The sequence below is a fragment of the Aphelocoma coerulescens genome, chromosome 1, assembly GCF_041296385.1.
Source record: "Aphelocoma coerulescens isolate FSJ_1873_10779 chromosome 1, UR_Acoe_1.0, whole genome shotgun sequence".
NCBI lineage: Eukaryota > Metazoa > Chordata > Aves > Passeriformes > Corvidae > Aphelocoma > Aphelocoma coerulescens.
In genome coordinates this window covers 115,050,444-115,069,374 of record NC_091013.1, presented here as the reverse complement: position 1 = coordinate 115,069,374, position 18,931 = coordinate 115,050,444, and the positions used below count along the sequence as shown (strand labels likewise).

Below are 18,931 nucleotides of genomic sequence, written 5' to 3'. Positions count from 1 at the left end.
GCTCAGGGGATGCTGTGAGCTCCAGCCACCTCATGAGCTCTCCATCATTTTCCTTCCCTCTCTCTCCCTTGCCCTCATCTCCTGGTTAATCTTCTCCATTTATCTTGATTATTCTGCCTTGTAATACATGTTTTACTGCTTGCAAGGTCGAGTTGGTGATGTTCATCATTTTAGCTTACTTCCCTAGGAAACAGTGTTGAATGGATGTGGTCCCTGGAGTAATATGCTTCTTCACAGCCCTGTGCATGTATATCTGTGTGTGAGACAGAGAGGGAAAGAGAAATCCTTGATAACAGCATCCGGAAGAGAGCCTGTGTGTCACAGCTCAGGGTGGCAGGCAGGACAATTAAACCATGCTCTGGCAGCCTGTTGTTCTTTCCTGGAGCAGTAACCCTCAAGTGATGCCTTAACAGAACAAGTTGTCTAGGTCTCCATGGTTTTTACCTCTCCCTGTCTCACAGCTGCTCAGCGAATGACTGCAACACAAATCTTAGCTGTCAGTTCAATGAGCCCTGCATAATGTTTGAGGCTTTACAGCTCACAAGCTGGGATGGAAGAGAAGAGGAACTCCCCAAAGCTCTCCCAGCACCATGGCTGCACCCTCTCTGTGTTTGTTTCCATGTCCCGGGCAGCCTCTGGGAGCGGGTGGTTGATGTTCTCCATGAATGTGGTGTTGGCAGTCAGACCAGGGACTGCTCTGGTTCTCTCTGGTTTTGCAAGTGGCAGAGGGTTGTGTTGTGTCATTCCTGGGTCTTTGGCTGGATAATCTCCAGAGAGGATCCAGGATGTGGTGGTACACAACTTCCCCAGACACTTCTGAATGAATGTCCTAGGGCCTTCCCAGTCAAACCTGTGCTCTTGAAGCGGGAGCTGGGTTTCAGATAAATATCCAGGGCTTCTCCAAAAGGGATCATTCAGGACCCCAGAACAATTAAGCACCTGAGAGCACTGTCTGTCTAATTCTGTGCCTCTGCAGTCACCGTCATGTGAGGTAACTTCAGGTTGCTGTTTGCTGTCTCGCTCCTAGCTTTTCCTTTCCCATCAGCCATGAGTATCTGCCTTGACCCATGTGCTTGGGTCATCTATCTCCACCACCAGTCCACTAAGGGACACCATAAAGAAGGCTTGTCTGGAGGTCTTTTGGCAAATGGAGCCAGCACGTGTTTCTAGATTGTAAGATAATGTTTGGATTCTAGTTCCCTCTTAAACCCCTGCTCCCTGTTTGAGTGACCTTTCTATTTGACAGGTTCCAGGTGCAGACATGGAAATAAGTATATGTCAGCCTTTGAAGTGTGTTGAAGAGAGAAAGGTAAATTAGTGGCGACCTCCTTGCTTTGTGAATTCCTGCATCCCTAAGGAATAGGGTGCCAGAGCTTGTCCTGGTGTTGGTTTGCCATTTCAGCGCTCAGACTGCCTCTCCTTGGCACTCTTGCAGTGGGGTGGTGTTTCTAGATGTCATCTGTGCTGGGTGGTTTAGTCACTACAGAGACGGCAGCGCTGATTTTGAATTGCATGTGTTAATGTGGCTGCAAAGTAATTTCACCTATGGCTATCTTGTGGCAAACAGGTAATGCTGAGGGAGTGCCAGCAGCTTGAAACATCCAGTCCTTCCCTACTCCCCAAAGAAATGAGCAGTATTTTGAGAAATGAAACATGTAGGGCCTGAAGAAGGGAGTAAGAAAGGCAGGTAATGGCAGCATTAACCCAGCTCTGAGTACAAGGTCTGCAGGTAGGAAGGCACAAGTGTCCTGCGTGGCATCTGAGCCAGATTTGACCTTTGAGTGTGACGTTCTGATTCCTTGGGCATGAAGCTGTTCTAAGGACTGGCAGTGTGAGGAAAGTCCCTATAAAGGGTGCTGGCTGTGTGTGTGGGAGCTTATAAAGAATTTAGGTATCACTAAAGTTCACCAGCAGTAGCAGTGGGATCTGAAGCTCCCGTTCCTGGCCTGCTGCTCAGTGTCATGCAAGCCTGCACACCTTGGGTTGAAAGCTCATGTGTGCTTTGCAGGGACAGAGACCTGCACTGCTTTAGGGCCAGTGCTGAGTTCTAACTTGTGCAGGCTGGGGCAGAAGTTCAGGCTGGTGTGTGGGGGGCTGTTGGACATGACTGGCGACCAGACTGGCCAGATTGCCTGTGGCTGTTTCATTTGCCTACAATGCAGTGCTCTCCTTTTTACTTCCATCTCTTAAGCTGCCTGTTGATTCTTTCTTGGTGAGCTCATGCTGCAGCAGAAGGGGAGGAATAATAAAAGTCTCAGTTCATGCCAGCTGCTTCCCTGAAAGCAAAGCTGGCAGGAGACCATGCACAGTAGTGCAGCCTGAACTTTGCAGTGAGCCCCAAGTGCAGGGGTGGAGATCTCTTTTGTGTTTGGGGCTCCCCTTCTGCTGCAGTATCTGGCCTGCCTCTGAAAACCTGGGTCTTTTGTTTTATTTTATTTTTAATAAAGACAGAAGAATATACAATTGTTCTGCTTCTGATGAAGAAAAAAGCCTATCTCTCCCTCCATCAAGACACCCTCTTTCATTCCCAAGGCCATCATCCCTTTCCCTGAGGGTTCACCACCATTTTCCCATCTAGAGACATTGCCTGCCTTTTGCCTTCCCCCTTTCCAGGTGGAGAAGGACATCCAGCATGCAAGACTTAGTGGGCTGGTATGGAATAGCCATGTGGTGACTCCCTGGCACTTGAAGATTTCGTGGGTTTTAGGGGAAGCAGAGGTACAGGTGGTTCCTTTTGAATCTAGGTGACCCTGGAAGAGTTTGGATTCAGGCTGATCTCTCAGTACTCTCACTGAGATGCCAGCTGACCTCACTGTTCCATGTCCCCTTCCTTGCACAGCATGGAGGGGAGACAGTACTTGGGCTCTGGGTTCTGCCTGAGAGAGGAAGGTGGTAGATAGATCCAGACAGGTCAAGGGGAAACCCAAAGGTGGTCAGGCAGGCTCTGTTCCCATCTCCTCCTTGGATTTTGCTTCTCCCTGCCAGGTTTCCAGGGATGGAACGCTGAGACAGCAGGTGCTGTCTGGGAGCAGTGCGTGTCCATGTGGTCTGCAGGACTCAGACAAGGGCAGCAGACAGTGCACGACGGGGGCTGTGCTGCAATCTGGGCAGGCTTGGGTGTCTGCAGAGGGCTCTCTCTTTTGGCAAGGAGGCTTGAGCAGATTTGTGCTGGTGTATTAGTACTGCTGTTGTCATTGTGTGAGTTACTGCACTTATCATCCCCCTGCAGCACAAGTGAGGGGTGATTCAGCAAAGTCCTGGGGTCTGACCACTGGGGAGTCTCTCTGGCAGCAACAGAATAAAAAGCAGGGCTTTCACATAACATCCCCACCCTGACAACACCTTTTCACCCCTTTCATACTCATGCACCTCCCCATGCTGCTCCCCACCCTTCCATCCTTGCATTGTCCCTTGTCCTGTTCCTTGGTATCTAATCCTGGATGGGGTGCTCGGGGAGAAGCTGCAATGGCCTCTAGAAATCTGTCTCCTTGGTGCTGGCTTTTTGACAGTAATGAACATTGGAGGAGGGATGGGGAGGGATGGCAGGGGATGATAGCTGAGCAGGCGCTGGGGTGCTGGCTCCTTGCTGCTTTTCTGCAAGTCAGTCTACAGCAGATTGATTGACCGGGGAGCCATCGAGCAAACAAGGCAGTCATGCTCTTCATTAGAGCATTAATTAGCTTCCAGAGGCTCTCCAGGGGCCGCTTCTTAAAGTTTGGTTTATTAGGAGCTGTCAAGTTGAAACCATCGTGGAGGGGGAGGGTGGAGGCTCATCAAGCTGGCCTTGGAGGAGCTGGAGGTGGCCTTTGCCTGAACCTTACTTGGAGAGTAGGGCGAGCTAGAGCTGTGCTCTCCATGAAACCTTTCATTGAGGTGGGTGCAGAGCACTCTGCTGCTTTTCTGCTGTCCACAGGAAACCACTGAGAGTGCCCTGGCTGGGCTAGCAATGGCCTGAGAAACCTAATGAGTGGAGAATGAAGGACACTTACCTCTGTCCAAGCCCATCCATGGCAGCCACAAAGAGACTATTCACTCTCATGCTCCTCCTTCTCTCTGAAGACTGACTGAGCAGCCCAGCAGTGGATGGTTGTGACTGTGAGTGGATGTGCAGACTGAGAATGCTGGAAGGATGAGGAGGGCACAAAGCAGAGGAGAACTGGAAAAGGAGGATGTTTTATGGCACACTTAATGCTGGGAGAGGAGGACTGATTTTCAAATAATTACCAAGACATTTGTGGAGTATAGTGAGAAGCTTTCCTTAGCAAACAAAGCTCAGATATTACTGTTAATGCCTTTATTCCATCTCATCTTAGTAATTCTTAGTAATTTCAGTGTGCAAGGAATCCTCTCATGGATGGATGTGAAAGATGCCTTTTCTTCTACGGGTGGCCAGTGGGGTACTGACCAGACTCTTGAATAGAGGCTCCAACAAATGTTTTCAAAGGCCACAAAGAGTCTACTTTAACCTGACACTTCTTGCTTCTGGCAGCATCCTGCAATAAAGTTAAACAAGGAAAGTTAATGAGCTGGAAACTTCCTTACAGAAATGAAGTCTGGAAACTGAAGTTTGCTGCTTGCTTGATCCCAGAGTGGTTTTGCTCTGTAGAATGGCGCTGCTTCCCTGCTTTGGAGCTGCCTGCTCCATCTGGCAAATGGTTGTACTCCTGCTTGAGTGATGAAGGAGTCCAAGAAGTGCTCAGAAGAATTCAGCCTGTTCCTCAGCAGCTGTGGCTGTGGTGCAGAGCAGTCTCCTCTTTCCTGTGTGCTCAGGGACTCGCTCCTTTCCCTTCACTGCCAGTGGGGCAAGACCTGCTGTTCTGCCTCAGAGGTGCTGCTCCTTCCTTCCAGCACACTGAACACAAGAAATGACAACACTGGCTCAGTGTTGCATGACCCAGAGCTGTCCCCTTGCGCAGACCTGCATTAGTGACCCAGCTGGAGCCCTTTTTCTTCTGCAAATAGCAGAGGTGTGCTTGATTCTCCCACCTTGTATCCCTGGTAGTCTCCTAGTCCAGCCCATTTGCCCTGGGGAGCTCTGTTGCCACACTTACCAGGTCCTCTGGGACAGATTCCCCACTTAGACTTGCTGTCACCTCCTTGGCACAGTTCCTTATCCCAGGCCAGCATCCCAGGGTGCTTTTTCTCCACACTTAGCCATCACCCCCTGCTCCAAACATCCCTGTCCTCCTGGGTGTAAGCAGCAGGGGAGGGAGCTTGTGCTGGATGTTCTGCTGCATTCCTGATACTGTACTGGGGATAATGACACTGGCCTTGTGGGGTCAGAGCTGTGATTCACCTCTCCCTGCATTTGGTTTTCCTTCTGGGAATGATGCTACTTGGCTCCTCTGCAGGTTTGCCTGTGAGAGCCTTCAGTAAGAGCCAGGTGTGTTGAGCTGATTGCAGTCAGTTATGTTCAAGGTTTGTCTTGGGGCTTCAGCCTGAGAAATGTACCCAGGGGTGTGACCTGAGAAGTTGAACTTCAAGTGTATGAAGTATCTTGGATGCATTTCACAAGGGTGAGGGGTGTGGGAATACATCCTTGCACCTAGTGGGACCTTAACCTGACTCAGCCTGCTCTGTGTATGCCCACTGATGTTAGTGCAGGCAGCATTTTCTTTTCAGCCCCCCAGCAAGACTGACAATGCCAGGAGACCTGGGCTGTATCCAGGACATGCTGCTCTCCTCAAATTAGCTCTCTCCATGGTTACTTTTTCGGTTCAATTTTTTCACTTCCGTTTCAAAGTACTCTCTGCTTTCTCTCTTTGATATCTCCTGAGCGGTTTTCCACTCCCGTTTGCAGCGTGGATATACAAAACCATGGTGTCAGCCTGTTTGCAGGCTGTGCTGCACATGCACCTTCTTTGATGTTGTCTTGAACAAGCTCTCCACATACTTTAGCTTCTCATCGATTCCCTGCTTGCTCTTGTTGGACTAAAATACTCTGCAGTGAGCAGTACTTAGATGGCGTCCAACTCTAAAGCTTTGTACCTCCTCCTGTCCTTGAAGACTTCAAAACCAGAGTCAGCAGGGGCAGCCCTTGAGGGAGAGGGAGACTGATGATGAGCAGCTTTCCAGCCAGGTGTTGACCACTGTTCTCCTGTCCCAGTCTCTGCGTGGAGCCCCAGCCCTGCTGCTCTCCACGAGTTGAGTGGCCTTGGGGCCAGCAGGCTCAGTGCTGCAGCAGCACAGTTTTTCTCTTGCTGCATTCTCAGCCCTCCAGTCAGAGCAGTGACCAGCCCAGGGGTCCCTCTGATGCCATGATGATTTTTTGCCTTTTCTTTTATACCCCTGTTATACCTTTTTACAACTTCTGTATTCTTAGTGCTTTTTGCCTACATTCTTGGACTTGTTTGTTCAGCTAAGAGACTAAACATTTTAGAAGCTTCGTAGTTAGGGATCAGTGTGCCCCAGACCCCAAGGTCCTCTCCAGAACACCTTCTGTAAACTGAGATAGAACCATCCAGGGGAAGGCTCCTTGGGGAGGGGGGGCTGATTCGAGCCTCTCATTGGGGAATTTTTGATAGATCTGCTAATTAGTAACACCTATAATGTTATACCAGATCTTTTGGGGGTGTGCATTTCAGTGCATTCGACCTGGACATGTGCACCTAAGGATCCTTAAAATAAATACCAAGGTAAAATCTCTTTCCCCCTTCTAACCGTGTTTGACTCTTGATTTTAAGACCAGGAAAAGGCATCACCTCCCTGTATGCCCAAGCAGCACCTTTGGCAGTCCATCCCTGTGCATGAGACCTGCACCATTTTTCTGTCTTCTGTATCCTGCAGAATGCTTCTCCTGCATGAGAAACTGCATGTTCTGACATTGGTCAAAGACTGAATTCCTGGGTTCAGTGAATCTGAGATCTGCTTCCTTACACCAAAATGGCTCCAAACATGCTGAACCTGTGGCTCAGAGTCTTTTATTTTAACATGTATACATAAAAGTTTTCTCTCAAGGCCATCTTACTTTCTTAAATAGGCATTTGGGATGCTGCTAAAGAAAATTACTATAGTTTTCCTTGTCCCAATTAACGGAGAAGCAGGGAGTGCAGGTAATGATGGATCTGTAGTCCATCGTGCTGAAACCACTTCCTCACTCCTTAAGAAGTTCAAGAATACAATTCCTTAAGAAATGACAGAGGGCTCATTTCACTTGGTTGTTTTTCCAGCAGTAGTTGTACTCACTAGTTATGGAAGCAGCAGCATCCCTGAGCATTCAGGGTGCAGGTGGAGCTGATCTAGCACTTGGCTGCACAGAAGGAGGTGATCCTCATCCCCAGTGCGTGCTGCTGGCTGCATGGTCCCGTCCCTTTCCTTGTGCCAGCAGTGATCCTGCTGTGCACCAGCTCAGTTTAATACACCTGCAGAAAGCTAGCCCTGTGGAAAGGAACAGTTAAAGGTGAGTGGAGTGAGCTAATCTTGGATGGATTCAGCTGGGTCCTTCTCAGGGGACTTCTCTTTGCATGGAGAGCAGCACCTGACACTCTCAGGGCTGGTGTGGGCAGTATCCAGAAGATCTCCTGATCCTGCCTGAAGTCTGTCTGGAGAGCTTGCTCTCTGGATGGCAGGAGAATGACATTTCACACCACCCTAAGCAGCTCATCTCTGTCTGCCCAGCACTCAGTTTTTCAGTAGGAGCTGCTGAAAATGCCCGAGTCAAACACAGCACGTGCGAAAGTCAGCCATGCACTACAGGGTGCACTTGTGCTCTGAGCATGCATCTGCACAAAACTGTCGGGTATTTTTGTGAGGGAGAAAATTTCTCAGGAAATCCAGCCTCCTGCACGACATGGGAGTTGGTGAGTGGTGCTGCTGTGTGTGTTACAACTTGCTTGTCGGGTGCATTTAATTACTTTTTTTTCCTAATTGACGGAGCGCTCCTTTGTTTGAAATCTTTCTGACGAGGAGTTGATTAAATATCTCGGTATGTTATTTTTTCTTTCTTTATCCTCAGTGGCTGTAGCTTGGTACTGAATTTATCTTCCAGTGATCCTATCTCCATATTTTAATTTACAAGTGATCAGTGAGCTGTAGGTTGTTTTCTGACAGCAGGCACAACTCATGCTGGGAATCTGTTATTCCTCCCTCCCCTCCTCTCTCTCGTGCAGAACTTTTATGTGCATTTCAGGGTTTTGCAGGAAAGTTTCTAGTTTTAGGTTTGTGAGGCATTTTGCTTTGAGGTATATTTGTTTCTTGCTGTTCTTTACAGTAACATGGTTTCTGTTTCTTGGGAAAAGTCCTGCTTTTTCCAGGCCAGTGGCACATCCCAGCTGGTGGTCTCTGCCTTATCCTTGGCTGGACCTGGGAGGCTGTGAGCTTCCCAGCTTTTTCCATCCTTGCAGCTACACACACGGCCTTTTCTGTATGTGCTGGCAGATGCATGGCTTGTGGGCTTTAAAGAGCCTTTCTGGGTCACACATGCATTCCTCCCCGAGGCCCCACTTGGTTACCTGCTAGTTTGTTAGCTGCTCCACAGGCTCCAGCACGGCTGGTAATCCCAGGCTGTTCCCTGGCCGAGCAGATGTCCTTGTCACTGCCTGCAGTCTTCACAGGCAGCCATGGGCTTGACCCGCTCCCCCGGTGTTTGGTGGGTCTGCAGTCTGGCTGTGCTGCTTTTGGGGAGGGGCAGGGCATGGGGCCACTTGTAGGTACATTGGGATGATGCCACACTCACTTTCTGTGGGGCTGGAGTGGGTGTGGATGAGCAAGTGGATCCACCACAGGGTTTGAGGAGAAGTTCCTGTTTTGCTTTGCCACAGCACCCTCTGGCACCATTTTGAGAGCATCAAACTCTGCTCCCCAGACTGCAGTAGCACAGTGTCCTTCAGTCCTGTGCCTGTGCTCGGGGCTGAGTGCTGGGCAGGGCTGTTGGATGGGAGATGGTCAGCATGGACGGGCATGGATACTTAAATACCCGGCTGGTTTTGCTGCAGCAGCAGCTGTGAGGCTGGGAAGTGTCTGGGCTGCCTGCTGGGCTGTGAACTTTGCAGCAACTTGCTGAACATGTTGAAATGCAGGTCACTTGGTGGTGTTCAGAGTCACAGCCTCGGCTCTTGTGTCTGGCCACGTGGGTAGGGGGCTGAAGCTGAGCCTTCCTCAGGAAAGGGTTAACACTGTCTTTCCTTCCCATAGAGCTGCTCTCCCAGTAATTCAATCATGTCAGCCTGTTTGCAGGCAATAATTCATTGTTATAGGAACACTACAGTAAAGTGACAAGTTAATAATGGCAGTAATAATGGCAGGCAAAGTCTAATGCTATTTCCCTTTCTGCTGCTCCTGTTGCACCAGCAGCCTCCCATGTTGGCTAATGCAATTTGCAACCTCACTAATCCAGTTTCAGGAGGAATTGTGTTCAGTTAAAAGAGAATAGCCAGAGTCGGGAGCTGTGCTGCCATGTTCCTGCCTTCTCTGGGGAGGTTGCCCTGGTGCTGGAAGCCTTTGTCTTTACTTTGCTGTGATTTCTATGCCATGGTTAAGCTTAATGAGCACAGTCCTCCTAGGAGCATCTCGTTTTCTTCCCTTCTGCAAATGCCTTTCTTCTGATGCCTCTTCTCCAAAAGGGCTTGCACATCTTTCCCTTTTGAACACTGGTTTGCTTTCAACTAACCTAATAAACGTGAGTCATCCAGCTCTTGCCATGCTGAGTCAGAAGGCTGGCGTGTACTTGCTTGACTCCTTCAGTCATTAAAGCAGGAGTCCTTGCAGTGTCTGGGGAGGTGGAGGAGGCTCCTCAGCCCTGCTTTGTGGAAGGGAGAAGAGCTGGCAGAGGCCTGAATGCTAGTACGTGTCTAAGCCTGTGTCAGTAACGTGGACACTTGTCTCTTGAATCCCAGGCAAACATCCCCGGGCGGAATTCAGGCACTGAGTGCTTTTCAGGCCCTGGTGAGGGAATGATGAAGCACCTCTAGGCTGTGACCACAGGCTGAGGGGATGGCTGAGTTTGTGCCAAAGGCCTGGCCAGTGCCCTTCAGGGTTGTACACTGAGCGTGCTGGGAGAGATGGGTTCCTTGTAGGAAGTCACCATGGGGTTATGCTCCTGGAAAAGAATCTCTCCTGATCAGCCTGCTAAACCCATTGTATGGTGTTAAACCAGGGCTGGGTTCAGGTTGGGCTGACCTCGTTTCTGCTCCCCCTGTACACGCACTTCAGCACAATGAAATCTCAGTGGAGACTTTTAAAAGTAGGACATTCCCCCAGAAAACTTTTTGCAACACTTCACCAGTTCTCTCCAAGCAAGAGCGTTCTCTGGAGGAGCTCTCCCCAGAGAGCAGCAGCCTCCAAAGTGGGACACTACCTCCCTGCCGTGGTGACAGGACTTTCTGGGGACTCTCTGGGGTGGTGGTGTCCCTCCTCCTGCCCACCCTTCTGTGCCACAGCTGCTGGCTCATGCGGAGCTGGCTCCTTCCCCAGCGGATGACCCCCTCCTCCTTTGCTGCAGGAGCAACGTTCTGGGGTTTTGTATGGGGCTGTTTTGGGAAAACAGTATCTTCAGCTGCAATTAAACGTTGCCATTCCCAGGACTTGATAATAGTGGCTCCCAGGTGGGAAGTAAACTCCTGCTGTTGTATTTTCTTGCTGCCTACAAGGCAAAAATGATGTAAGGTGTCTGAGACGGAGCATCTTCTTATCACAGCATTTTAGGTACAGGTTGCAAAGTGCTTTGCTAAAGTTAAGTGTTGTAACCCCAGCTTGGTAATTAGGAAACAGAGGGGAGGGAGCCAAGAGGCAGCAAGTCAGCAGAAAAGCCGTGAATCATATCACTGTCTCAGTCCTCCTCCTCTGATGACTGCTTTCCCTTCCCCCAAATATTTGTATAACTGTGCTTACCACATGCTCAGCTTGAGGAGACTGACTGCCTGCTTGATGGTGTGTAGAAAACCCCTACTTAGATATATCAGCTTGTAGAGGACCTGGCTGTGTCATAGCCTGCTGTGGCTGTGTGTCTGACCTGAGCTCCCAGCCAGGGAGCAAGCTGGGAGGACCAGACGTGCAAGCTTTGAGGACCAGAAGTTGCCACAGGCATCCTGATGTAATGCATGTCCCTGAAAGTGAGCATTTTCCTCGGCCTGGGAGTTAGTGCAGAGGGATGTGATGCTGGAGGACTGTCTCTGAGGTGAGGTGAGGTGTCTAGTACGTGTATGAGCTTGTTGAGGACACTGAATATCTTTGCCAGCCTCTCCACCCCAACAAGCATGTAATATCCATCCCTCATGTCCTGGTCAGGCTCTGGCTTGAGCCATCACCCATTGAACCTCCTGGAGCTCCTCCAGCAGTTGGATTAGGATGCCCTCAAAGAGCTGTCCCTGTTCCAGTGCTGCCTGCAGGGCCCTGCCCAAGCACCACTACAGGGCTCAGCACCTACACTCTTCACACAGAGGTTGTGTGGCTTCACAGGGGCTGGGAGATCATGCTGCCTTAAAAAAAACTAAGAGGGTTTTAACCATGACTTGTTGCCAGTGTAAATTGAAAGCCTTAATAGCCTGTGTAGGGCCAATTACAGTACATTAAGGTATGATATCCTCTTTACTGGCACTCTCCAGGGAGCTAGGAGACATTGTGGCAACAGGATTATGGTTTGCAGATGATATGCACGATAACTTCACCTAGACACAGGCACCTGTTCCTCTCACTGAGCAGCTGTTCGGGAGGCTGTTAAGAGAACATCAGCCTCTCGACAGCGCAGCAGAAAATGCCGTGTAACCGTGTCTGTTCACAGCACTGCACCCACCACCTCCGCTGCCTGGCACAGGGCTGCAGCAGCCCTGCCCTGCACTGCCCTGCCTCACCGAAACCCCAGCCCCTGGGGCACACCGGATCAATTCACCATTTGAAGGCCAAGCCCTTTCCTGGCCCTCTGCCCAGGCAAATCCTCAAGCCAGGAAAGGGAGTTTCCCCCTTGTCAGTAGGGCGGAGGTTTCGCTGGCTTGGTGCCTGGGGTGTCAGACTTCTCGCAACCTCACTCGTGCACCAGGAGCTACAACCATTTCCATGTCATGGCAGCATCTTTAAACATGACCTGGCAAGCTGCACATGGCATGGAGAGACTCAAGTTTGTGCTGGAGTAGGCTTACACCACCAGAATGGGAGAAGAGATAGGTGGACTCCCTGGTGTTTTATCGTACCTTTCCCATTACCCTGGACCGCCAACTTCAATATTAATCTGTTTTCCCCTTATTAAATAATTTTTCCCAAATGCAGAATGAGCTTTGTGGATTTGTTTGCTTATCTGTGAATGGTGGCTGATGGTCAGCCCCATGGGAGAGCAGAAGTATGAGTTATCCCACAAAGCTTAATGTCTTAACCAGGATCTCTGCCTTGCACAGACAAGCAAACCAGCCACCAGCCTGAGGGTGAAGCTGCCCCAAGGTAACCTGTTTGCCACAGCATTTCCAGCTTAGCAGTTATCAGCCTGTGGTCCGTAAAAGCCGTGAATTATTCCTACAGGATCTGCAAAAGGTGATGAAGAAGAGGTGCATGCGTGTATACTATGCAGGAGCCAGTACCAGGACGTGGAAGTGTTTGGCATTCACAGAATTGGAAAAGACTGAGAATGTCCTGTCTAATTCTGTGGGAGGGAAACAAAACCTGCACTTGCATCTTCTGTGGTGTGCCTCCCTTAGGAAAATAATTCATGTTTGATGAAAAGTGCATTGGCAGGTATGTCATTACATATCACTGATACCTCTAATCTAGAGGAAACTTCCTGCACAGTGTTACGAACCTCTGCAAGAGTGCTGTCTGGCAAAGGGAAGACCTGTAATTCCCTGCCAGGGCTTGCTGCTCCAGCTGGTAGCAGCTGTAGAAGCGCTCATCTCATCAATATCTTGGGGACTCAGTGCAAATGTGGGCACATTCCTAACTGCTGGCTGCAGTGGCTGCCAAGGACAGCTTGGAGGGCTGGGGGGTGTGTGTGTGTAATTTAAGATCTCATTTTTGCCAGAGTTAATAAGTTTGCATCCCCATCACTCTCAAAAAAGAATAAAAGCAGGTAAAGCTGCAAAGAGGCCATCTAAGAGTCCTTGGATGACCTCAGGGGTCCGTGCTGTTTGTACACAGTGACAATTACTGTGATTATTGTCTGGGAACAAGCCCTCACTGCTTCAGTGGAATACATCTGTCATGTACAAGGTGCAGGTCTGTTGCCCCAAACACTAAGGTTAAAATTACTCCGTGTCAGTCATCCTCATTTTCATCTCCTGGAGGTGCCACGATGTGGGAAGAGCACTGAGCGGGGTGCTTGCCTCTCAGCAGCTCTGGTCTGCGTGTACCCTGGCTTTGTCTGTGCGTGTGTGTTGATATCGAGCAACCCACCACACGCAGCGTGTGTATATACTGCATTTTAATAGATATAGGGCTACTGACTTAACATACACGGTTGCTATAGTAACCGAGGTTTCCGTAGTAACGGTTGCAGAAAATAATCCAGTACCAATTAAAAATAAACTGTTTGGAAAGGGGGCTGGGGGAGAAAGGAAACTGCTGAGAACCACCTTCTCCTTTATTGGTTCATCTCCCAGGGACTTGGAAGATTGATTAATACTCGAAATAATCATTCTTAATCAATAGTGAGCCAAAAAGGTGGGATGAGGGTGGGTGTGGTGGCTAAGGCTGTTGTCCTGAAGTGAGACAAAGGGGAAGGAATGCTTCTGACAGAAACACAACGGGGTGACACTGACTCTTTCCATTAGGTTAAAGTCCCTAGGGAGGAAAAACAAGGACAATTTCCCTCCTTTCCTTCCTCCAGTGGCTGCATGCCATACCACAGCCACTGAGCCTTTATTAGCATACTGATCAAAGCCACGGGCAATCCAGGCTCCAGGGGAATGTCTGATGTGATACCAGGATGCCTATCTCAGATGTGATGGAGCAGAAAGCGCTGCTGTGGTGGGAGTTCCTCCCATTTGAAGTTGTTTGTGCCCATCCTCTCCCTGGGCACCGTCACTCATCGCTTGTGCCGACAGGCATCCGAGGCCCTTCCAAGGGAAGCTGGAAGCAAAGTGTGGTGCAAAGCAAGGAGCCCATGCCTTGGTGAGAGAGAGAAGACAACATTGCTTCCTCACAAACACAGGATGCGTGGGATGTGTTTGCAGGGTGTGGATGGGCACAGGTCCCCTGGCAGCCCTCAGCTGTTCATGCCTGTGGTGCCACACTTTTGTCGTGCTACTTGTACCTATGCGCTCTTCAGGTTTTATTTAAGAGATTTGTAGCTTGTCAGCAAAGTCCCTTCACCTGGCAGCAAGGCAGCATTCCCCCTTTCAGAGGGGAGCAGCTGTGTGAGGAGGGGTGAAGGAGGGGAGGGCCATGGTGGCAGAGCTGCTGGGAGGAGTGGTGTGTCCGGCTGGGTGGGAGCTGCCCCTCTCCCCGTCTGTAGCCAGAGGGGCTCCAGGGCACACCAAGCACAAGTGTCACAGGAGGGCGCTTTGTGTCCTCCCCTGCCCACAGGAATGGCCTGGCTCAGGGCTCGGGTGACAAGCACAGTCTGAGCACACGCTGCAGCAGCGGGGGCTGTGTCTTGTGATCATACAGGGAGAGGGGAATTAGGATCTGTGTGTCTCTCCTTACAGGAACTAGAGCTAATGATTCTGCTGTATCATCCTCAATACCGTGTGACCACCTGGCTACAGCGTGGGAACTGCACTTGTGCTTGGGAAGCCAAGGGAGGTGGTGTGCCTGTGGCTTGTCCTTGGCTGTGCAGTTTGTGGTGGACTTGGAGCCAGATCTCCTTTCTGTGGGAGCAGAGCTTGCTCCCTACTGATCCCTTCCAGTCTCATGCTCCTTCTCCTTTTCCACTTGTGCCTGCATTTCCTCCCCTAGCTATGGGTTACATCTCTCTGAGATGGCTGGCGTGTGACAGCAGTGGGGTCTTGTTTAATTCACTTTCTCAGAAGTGGTTTTCTGTGGAACTGGTCAACAGCTCATTGCCCTGAGGTGCAAGTGGTGTGATGTCACCATGAGAAAAACCACTGAGTTTGGGTGTAGTCTTCTTGCTAAGTCTGGTGCCTTAGACCACTATGAATTAAAAAGTCTTTTAAAGGTCAGACTGTGAAAAAGCCTCCTCTGTTGCTGAGGGACACGGTAGGAGGATCCAGGAGTAGATAGGCTTTGAAAGGAGAGATTTGGTAGAATATCTACATGTCTTAAAGACAAGTGGGACCCAGGCAAGAGGGGACTCTCTGGTCCACCCCCAATCAGGTGAGTTTCTTTCCTGTGTTAACGACCCACCTCTCTTCATCCTTCTCCATTGCCCCCCACAGTGACCAAGCTGCAGGTGAGCAAGTCGAAGCGGAGCATCACTCTGGTGGAGAACCGGCCCATCCCCCTGAACTGCTCGGTGAAATCCCAGACCAGCCCCGACTCCCACTTCGCCGTGCTGTGGTACGTGCACAAGCCCTCGGACGCTGACGGAAAGCTCATCCTGAAGACCACCCACAGCTCGGCCTTCGAGTACGGCACCTACGCGGAGGAGGAGGGGCTGCGGGGCCGGCTGCAGTTCGAGCGCTCCGCCTCGGGCGGGCTCTTCAGCCTCACGGTGCAGCGGGCAGAGGTGCGGGACAGCGGCAGCTACTACTGCCACGTGGAGGAGTGGCTGCTCAGCCCCAACCATGCCTGGTACAAGCTGGCAGAGGAGGTGTCGGGGCGCACCGAGGTCACCGTCAAGCAGCCAGGTGGGGTCCTCTTGGCATTGCCTCATTGCCTGTGAGATTGCCACCCTGTCCTCATGCCTGCACATCCCTGTGTGGAAAGAGGGTTTTCGCTCCTTTGATGTGACTCTTGTCCCTCTAAGCTGAGCCTGGGTGCCTTTCACTGTCCCCGCATGAAGGTTGTCCATCCCACATAGTCCATAGGGCCCCTGCATCCAGCCAGGTTTCATTATCCTCGAGAGCATCACATAACAAGAGTGTCAACTAGCGACCTGCTGAGAGAGAACCCCTGTGTGCCTGCCTGGGAAAGCATTTTTATGTCTTGCACACAGTTTAATTTTACTCTCTGCCTGTATCCTGACAGGCGCAGGAAGCCTTGTCTCTTTTCCCTGTGCACATGAGATGGGAATAGCAAGTTTAATGAGGTGGGGAGCTGGCTGCCAGGAAAGGAGGAATCTTCTCTGTGGGTGGTTTCTGAGGCAGTGGACGACACTGGTGAAGGTGAGGTGGTGGAGGAGCTAAATGTGGCCCCTACAAGGTGGGACAAAGGGCAAAGGGGAGAGGCAGGCAGGCAAGTACTGTCCCACAGCATTGGTACTTCATGGGGAAGCCTGCCTTGTCCTTGCTTGCTCCAGCTGCCTGTGTCTGGAAGATAAAATCCCTCAGGCAGGATGGATGCAGTTGGATATCAGGGCTGGAGTAGGGTGCTCAGTGCATTTTCTCTGTCTGGATTTGGCTGGCTAGACACAAGTTCTGTGGATGAGGGTGCAAGAGGGATATTGGATATGGTCCCCAGTGCAGCTTTGCCTGGCCACGCACGCAGACAGCGCAGCAGGCCATGGCCTGCTGCCAGTGCCAGCTCCTCGTTTCTGTCAGCAAAGTCCCGAGGTGGCTGAGGGATGGGGGAGCTCTGACTGCCCCCTCCTTTGCACTGCCCACCTCTCTCTGGGAAGTACGGTGCTTGCTGCTTGCTGCGGCAGCAGTACCAGGAAGTCCAGGCTGCCCCTGGAAAGAATCGTGAGGGATTTAGGAGTGTACAACACGTCATTTCGCATAAAAGAGCTGATTCCAGTCACCCTCCTGTATCAATGAAATTGTGGAGCAAAAACCAGGGACATTCCCAAGGCAGCAAAACACTGCATGTGATTTTGCCCTCATGCCACTTCTCGTTTTACAGTGGGGGTTCCCTGTAATCAGCTGTCTGTTCTCCACCTTGCTTTTTTTTTTCCTTTATCCACAACAGGGGGGCTTACTGCTTGGGGTGTGATCAGGTTACTGCCTCATCCTAGGAGGAGAACAAGAAAAGATTGAGGTGTGATCTCCCCTGATTAGGTCTGTGTGCACTTAGGACCTCCCAGGTCCTACCGGGAGATTGTGGGTTTGCAGTTCCCTGCACTGAATGGGTCATTGTTGGTGCCTAGCCTGAGATTTACAGAAGACCCTAAAAAACACAAGCCCTATTTTCTTCTCCTCCCCTTTTTTTTGTCCTCTCCTTTCTCCCTTATTTTTTCCTCTACTTCCTTATTTCTTTTGTCACACCCCAGGATTGTGGCCACATAGGAAAGGCTTTTGGGGAGACAAAAGGACCCTTGCAGCCCTTGGTCACGTTGCATTTCTAATGGCCTTTTCCCATAGATAACCGCCTGCAGGTCAACCAGACCCATAAGAACATCACGGTGCTGGAGAACGAGTGGGTGACCCTGGAGTGCCTGGTGAACAACCGGACCAGCCCCTCATCCCAGCTGTCGGTGGAGTGGTCGGTGTGGCGGCCGGGCCGCGGCGAGAAGGAGGTGGTGGCCTGGCTGAGCCGGCAGAGCACGCTGCACTACGGGGAGCCAGCGGCGCTGGGCGACCTGCGGAGCCGGCTGCACCTGGAGAGCCCGGCCCCGGGCCTCTACCTGCTCTCCATCCAGAACTCCACCGTGCGGGACAGCGGGGCCTACGGCTGCCGCGTGGAGGAGTGGCTGCTGGACCCCAGCGACCGCTGGTACAAGCGGGCAGAGGACCTCTCCGGGCTCATCACCCTCACGGTCAAGCAGCCAGGTGAGGAGGGTCTGGTGCCATCTGCCTTGAGCAGCCTTGTGCCCTCTGGGGCAAACACGAGTCGCCATTTGTCTGTGAGGATCTGGGCGGAGGGCAGGATCACAGGACAGACCATGCTGATTCCTTTTTCCTTGTCTTCTTGATTGCACCCTTGCTTTTCTGGAAGGACTGTAGAGCAAGTCCTGCAAACACAACTAGATGGGTCTGGGATTTTGTCACTGCATCTTGCATCTGCAGTTTATTTCTTTTCATCACTTTTGGCAGATTGAATAGCATAGGCTCCTGATTTTACTCACATTTTCATTGAGAACAGGATGGAAGAAGCTACCTGAGCTTCCCAGGTGTGTGCCCCAGGGGCAAGTTCCTTTCATGAAAAGAGGGCAGCAGAGGCACACTGCTGACTCTTAACCGAGCTTGCTATCAACCAGCAGCACCCCCAGACAGATCCCTTTCTGCAGGGCTGCTCTCCAGCCACTCCTCTCCCAGTTCTTGTGCATGGTGTTACTTTGACCTAGGTGCAAAATCCAGGCATTTCAACTTGTGAACTTTCATTCCATTAATCAAAATCCAGAGCTCCAATCTATCTAGATCACTTTGTGAGGCCTCTTGTCCCTCAAGAGAGTCAGCAGCACCTCCCAGTTTGCTATGGTCAGCAAACTTGCTAATGTTGCATTCAACTCCTGTATCCAGATCTTCCACTGTTCTTTAAATGCCTTTCAGTAGTACCCGGGATAATAATCTCTGTAACTTTTCCAGGAACTGAGGTTAGACTAACGGGTCTGTAGTTTCCTGGGTCTTCCCTCATGCCCTTCTTGTAAATTGGAATAATACTGGCCAGCTTCCAGCCAGCAGGCGCCTCCCCAGACTCCCAGGGCCTTTGGATGATGTTCAAGAGGGGTCCTGCCATAACACCTGCCAGCTCCATCAGTATGCTGGGATGAATCCCATCAGGCCCCATGGATTTGTGGATACTCAGCTGAGACAGCTGATGCCTCCCAATGTCTGTGGATGGAAAGTGACTGTTCTGCACTCGTGGTCCTCTGACTCACAGGACTGAGCAGCCCAAGGTCTATTATTTATTATATATTTTTTTATATATATAAGATTTATTATTATATAGTATTATTAAAGACTGAGGCAAAAAAACATTGAATGCCTCTGCATTTTCTTCATCCCTATTAATCAGGTGACAATCTTCAACAAGTATCAGTCCAACATTTTCTTCAGACATCTTGCTGTTACCATCC

The 18,931-nt window shown here is 50.7% G+C and overlaps 1 protein-coding gene across 2 annotated transcripts in view; it reads left to right on the top strand.

Moving 5' to 3' along the window:
- Window positions 1-18,931, top strand: part of IGSF3 (immunoglobulin superfamily member 3) — a 95,056-nt gene that overhangs the window by 69,731 nt on the left and 6,394 nt on the right. For both annotated transcript variants that reach the window (XM_069025182.1, XM_069025181.1), the window contains 2 exons: window positions 15,255-15,665; window positions 17,277-17,684. In XM_069025182.1, the coding sequence (XP_068881283.1) occupies window positions 15,255-15,665; window positions 17,277-17,684 (819 nt within the window). The remainder of the gene's footprint in view (window positions 1-15,254; window positions 15,666-17,276; window positions 17,685-18,931) is intronic.